At 39.0% G+C, this 6,310-nt stretch overlaps 1 protein-coding gene across 1 annotated transcript in view; it reads left to right on the top strand.

The window, feature by feature from the left end:
• LOC118738754 (transcription factor mef2A) overlaps window positions 1-5,911 on the top strand; it is a 54,207-nt gene extending 48,296 nt beyond the window's left edge. Inside the window, 2 exon segments of the mRNA XM_036469708.1 lie at window positions 2,223-4,172; window positions 4,174-5,911. Coding sequence (XP_036325601.1) covers window positions 2,442-4,172; window positions 4,174-4,788 — 2,346 coding nt within the window. The 5' untranslated portion in view covers window positions 2,223-2,441 and the 3' untranslated portion in view covers window positions 4,789-5,911.
• Window positions 5,912-6,310: the final 399 nt, after the last annotated feature.

Here is a 6,310-nt window from a genome sequence, read left to right as displayed (position 1 = left end):
TCGTCATGTAATCGTTGCATGATGATTGTGACGATGATTGGACGACCAATGTGCAGAAAGCCTTAGACTTTCTAGTTTTTTGGTAGATTGAGGCACCAGGGATCGCATTTTCTGACTAGCCCGAATGAGCTCTCCTGGACTAACATCTGCTAGGCTAGGGCTTCCATAATCCTGAATCCATCGACCAGGACATTTATTCCCCATAAATCCAGTTTCTTTGGTTCTGGCGTTGCATTATTTTGAGGAATTTTCTGATAATATAAGCAAAGCAGTTTTGTGGCATTATCCGTAGAGCTGAATAATTGATGATGATGAAAAAGTTCTGAATTTTTTTCGAAATAAAAGACCAAATTTCTCTTGACGGTGACGTAACTAATGATGATAAATGTTTGGCGCTTTTAGCGTGGTATTGAATGCTTGCTTAACCACCAGTAGCAAATTTCCACATATCCTACAATCTGCTTCATGATAATTTTTGCCATTTTGTATATGCATAAGCTAAGGATAATTTAGGTAGGCTGTTTGAAGTGAAGCCATTCTAAAAGACTGAAAAACAGGACTGAAAAAAGTGCTTCCCTACATGCTTCCCTGCATGCTTTTTAGAAAGGGGTTCCCCATTTACAATTTACGCGAATGTACTTAAGTATATGTTGACATTATTTAGCATTACAAATAGGATTCAATAAGCATTTCAAGTCTCAATCAATAATATTTGATCTGAACCTTAAATATTTAATGAGAAGCGAAAACAGAAGCCCTTCAATTTGTGCCACTCAGTACAAAAGAGGAAGCAGAAATGAATGGCTTTCAGAAAGCCCTTTTGGAAGAGATTTTAACTCCTAAAATTATCTACTGCACCCTGCAGGAGGTTGCACGTTTTTGGCGTTTGCCTCATGGGCGTAGCCAGAACGAAATTCAGAGAGGGGGCGGTTGGTTGCGGCCTATTACAAAAAAAAAAATGTTAAAACCAATAACTTACTTATTAAAAAAATGTTTATTTTTAATATATTTCGTTGAGCTTTGTACCACGATTGTTTATTAGGAAAAATTGAAAAAGCAACAAAGTCTAAGCGGTAGAAGTTATAGCAGCTATTTCGGAGATCACCACATCTCCTCATCGGACTTCTTTTTTCTAGATTTCTGCTACCACCAGCGGTGTGGTATGTATTTCTGTGTAAGCTACCGATTACAATTGGTTTCAACCGGTTACTTTGACCCAAACACTGTTTTCATTTTTAGAGTACTTTTTGGGGATAATCCGCACGCCTAAAGACGAGAATTCCTCTGTGAAAATCACTTGGCTTCACAATGAAAAAAATGTACAGAAGTCGAAATGTCGGCAAAACGCAGTAGAAGGTAGAATATGTGTATAGTCCCCACCTTTTCCTGGAAGCTCAACCTAACACAAAGTGTTTCTCGACTTATGTAAGTGCTACATAACGAATCCATTTCTTGTTAAAGTTGCCCTTCTAAGTTATCACAATCAAAAGCGGGTAGCTATGTATTTCCCTCAGCATTGCCCTTGTTATCAGAATGTATGTGTTGCTAGGTATCTGATTTCATACAGTAGATGGAACTTATGACGGCTGTTCTTACCTTGAAGAGGATGTGACAGTGAAACACTTTTCGCCTTGGCTAGCAGCAAGTATGATGTTTCCGTAGCCATGTGTCGAAAGACTTAACATCTCAGATCTTTTACCTCCTGCGTCAGCTTAAACAACTGAGTATTCTTTCGAAATTTCAACCAGATCGATCACATATAGGGTGAATTCCAAAAATACAAAGCATCAGTCTCTTTTATTTCTAAACCGCAGCAGATTGTAATGCCAAATGTGCGCAACCACGGTTAGATGCTAATTTTCAACTATGTTGCGCAAGTTAGACTTTTTTTCTAGTCCGCTTTAGAAATAAAAGAGACTGATGCTTTGTATTTTGACGTTTTGGAATGCACCCATATATACTAAACGACATAAATCATTATCTCAACCGAATATGTACTTCTGTTGTTTATTTTTTCTTAAAAAAATACGTACTTTTCTACAATTACTATATTTCGATCATCTTTAAAAATGAGAGGATAGAGAAATATACTAGTTAAAGTATTATGTATTATTAAAGCGGTTGTGGTACAAAAACTTAAACATATGTATATAAACTAACAACAACAAAAATATAAGTGACATGAGATTTTGCTGAACCACTCCCCTTGTGTTCTCTTTTAGGAGAAGCAGTACGTCGAATTTCGGTGCAGAAATCCCCGAAAAATGTTCCAAACACTCGGATTAAAAAACAAAATTATAAAAAATATAAAGAAGTTGTATAGAACTAGAAACATTTATGGTACATTTATGGAAATCCAAATACACTTAAGTTCAGAACTATAAGCGCGTTCAAATCTACCAGTTCGGGCTCTCTTGCGAACTGATTCTTTATTCAACAGCATGGCTGCCGCTACACGAAATAATCCTAATGAAGAAAATGGAGAGAGCGGGGGGAGTGGTACCAGGGCCAACACCAGCAGTAACAATAACAACAACAATAACAGCAGTTGTAACAACAACAACAATGACGACAGTACAAGCCGTAATCAACCAGTGATGGACGAAATGGAGATGAAATTGAAGCGTCAAACGCTGGAACAACGCAAACAGGATCTGGAGCGGGTACTTAGCGAAAAGAATTGGCTGCTGCAACAAATACAAAAACAAGAGACGCAAATATTTAATGGCAACTATGAGTACTTGAATGTAAATGATATCTTTGCAATGTTGGCACGACAATATAAGAAAGAATTCGGTGGCATTGGAGCCGGCGATGTTGGTAGCACCGCTGTTCTACGGCGGAAAACAATAAGCGGAACCTGTAAGGATAATCCGGCAAACCACAACAATACAAGCAATAACAACAATCGCCAATCAGAAATTTCAAATCGTTCATCGGAATATGACAATTATCCTGCTGGGGATTCGAGTATTAGTGACACCAATACAGCCAGTCTTAATGTTGGCGCTGCGCAACAACAGCTGACCAAGAGTCAGTCAATGAAGAAACGTAGCACCACAACGCCTACTACGACATCTGTGGGCAACTACAATTACTTGCAAGCACAGCAGAGACAGCAACAGTTGCTGCAGCAGCAGATGTTGCAAAATCACATGCAATATTCGGATTTGATCCAACATCAGCACTACCATCATCAACAACATCAGATGCTTCAATATCATCAGGGGCATGAGGAGCAACAGCAACCGCAGCAACAACAGTACAAGCAGCAAATCTCCCCTTCACAGTCGCAATCGCGACACTATCCAGCTGACACTATTTCATTGTACTCCGTTAATTCAGCGAGTGTTGCCACTTTGCGTCAGCAACACATTGCACCACAGCAACAGGCGATTGTAGTGCAATGCGACCGCTACTATCTATCGCCCACGCATCAGAGCTACAATGATGGTGGTTTCATCAAGTCCAGTCAAAATATTAAAAAATATGTTTCGCCTCAGGCATCGCCAACGCATCACGGGGTCATACAACATTCACAGCATCCTTACCAACAAGATTTGCAAGTGACAACAGCAGCTGCGGCCGAACAAAAGTATCAGCACCACCAGCAACAACCGCAACAACAACAAAAATGTATACCACTCCAGCAGCTGCAATCTCACATCTTACTACATCAGCCGCAGCATGCTTCTAGTAGACAGCTAGATGCCATCTCGCTAGCTCCTTCGTACATCTCTGTCGATGTGGAAAGTGCAGCAACACATAATCCGCGCTGGCGGTCCCAAAGCAATCTGCCACCCATTTCACCACATACACCACCACACAGAGGATTGGCATACAATCAAAGTCAAATCGCTGCAGACACGAAGTCGCATTCAAGTGATATGTTGTCAAGTAATGCATATTATAACACATCCGCAGCGCTGCCGGCAGCATCAATTAAGTCACTGACGAAGCCTCTCGACGAAATATCCATTTCTTCGTTGAATAGCGAAACGCAAAAAACCAAACCACCGAAACCCAAACAGTGGATGGAGTCGTCTCTAGATGGTCCGGTAATGCGGCAAGCACCAGCAGCCGGCGGTAATTCTGCACATTTGCAGGACATATTCCATAACACAACCAGTTCACCACGCATGCCAACAAATAAATCACAAACGGGCGCGGCCACTCTGTCTGGGGGTGGTGGGGGGCAGTGGCCCAAGTGTCCCACGTGAACGTGGAAAGCTCTCGTCACAGTCCATGTCATGCGCCTCACGCCATTACTCCATGTCCGCAGCTTCGCACAAAAACCCATATTCCCAAACAAAAATGCTACAGGATGACGATGGACGCTACGCCAAACTAAGTCAGTCTACATCCTATCTCAATAGTAGGGAGTCACCTTCAATATCGGCTGCATATCCATTGGACGGAAGCACGAACAGTACCACCATTGAACTACCAACACCGACAACAATATTCAAGTACTTGCCGCCGAAACCCAGTACCGCAGTAAATGCTGCTCGCCAGCTAACTCCACCACCTCCTCCACGGCCACCACCTATTGCCGAGAAAGCCATGGGAGTAGGTGGTGGTGTTATAGTTACCAATGCTGGTGTAGTATCCAGCGCTTTGTCCCCGACGGATATACGTATTGAATCGCCAAAAAATATCACAGTGGTAAAACCAGCTACTTTCCGGCCGTATCAGGAGGAGACCAAACCTTTTGAAATGTCAGATTTTTATAAATATTCTACTAAGTTTCGACAAAAAGAGCCATCAGCTCCGAATTTAGAGCATTAGAATTAGTGAATGTGCTGAATTACGCAAAGTAGACAAGCATCACATTTTAAATGACTTCACATTTTATAAAATTTGAAGCAATGGGGTCAGTTAGGAAATATTAATACATATTAGATCAATGACTTTATAGACTTGAAACAGTTTTATGGAATTATTAGTGTACTATTACTTTTTATATATGTATGCATGCATATACATACATACGTTGTTAAAATTTGCGTAGTTTATAGATCGGTAACTTATGTAAGAACACTAGGGATAGTGAGAACCATGATCACTACAATTCATGTATATAGGAGTGCTGGAAAACAAGAAAACCCATTATGAAACTAAGAAATTAGAGAAGCCTTAATATATCGTCGCTTGGCGTGCAATACCTCGCAATCGCCAAATGCAATACCACGTATGAGGTGACTGAGAAAAAAAATATTTTCGGTACCCTGTCTCAGCGCTTGCCTACTTCACAAATTTAATTGTCAATCATTTTAGTAGAAGCTCATATTTAATAAATTCAGTTAAAAAACCATTCAAAAGTTGAAAAGAAAATAAGTTTATTTGCACTTTTGCGAAATTTTCGGACCATCGTATGCGTGGTATTGCATTTGGTGTTCACGAGGTATTGCGCGCCAAGCGACGATATGTATGTATAGGAAGCTTTACTTGATACCAGATAAGGTAATGCAACTACACCCATCGAAACTAATTTTATAAAAAAGACTTGTTAAATTTTGATATACATAGATAAACTTTTCAAATTTTTGCACAGAAAATGCCTAATTATGTAGAGCACTAGAATTGCCAATACGTTTTATAGGATTTTGAATTATTCCATAGTTTTTATTAAAATATTTTGTAATTTAGACGAAGAAAACATCTATGATTGCCTTTGATATTAAAATCGTAAAAGTTATTTATGAAAATTGTAACTTCCTTGCAACATGGACGTGCTGATCATTGCCAAATTGACATACGTTTTTAGGATAACACACATATTTTTGTACTAAAAAACTGTTAAAACCTTACAAAATGAATTATATATATAAATACATATTTTAAATATATATATATATGTATACACCTAATATAAATCTTAGGTATGAATTAAATTGTATTACGAATATTGACAAACGAAAAATCTTATCTTCTTCTTACATAGTATAAAGGAAAGTCGAGACGTGACGAGATTTTCTCTAATATACTCTGTATCGACAGGAGAGGGATCTTTTTTTACTTAGAATTTTAATAGGGTTGCCACCTGTCTAAAAAACTATAAGATCCGTACCGTTCGTTGGATTACAAAAGATGAGATGTCAAAAGGGATTGGCCTCTAGAAAAGCACTATTTAATATTTTTTTTTGTTTTTAGTAGGGCTGCCACCTGTTAATAAAATTACCATTTTCAATCATAATAAGCGTAGGCATCAGTTCTGTACCGTCACTGTCAAACGAAAAGACTTAGCCTCTGGATGTGTAATAATGTATTATTCTTCTGAGTACCACCTCTTTAAAAACTAAGATCTTCA

This window comes from Rhagoletis pomonella, unplaced genomic scaffold (assembly GCF_013731165.1).
Source record: "Rhagoletis pomonella isolate Grant_MI unplaced genomic scaffold, Rhpom_1.0 Rhpom_scaffold_00005, whole genome shotgun sequence".
Lineage (NCBI taxonomy): Eukaryota > Metazoa > Arthropoda > Insecta > Diptera > Tephritidae > Rhagoletis > Rhagoletis pomonella.
The sequence above is the reverse complement of the archived record's forward strand: the minus strand, read 5'-3'. Positions and strand labels throughout refer to the sequence as shown.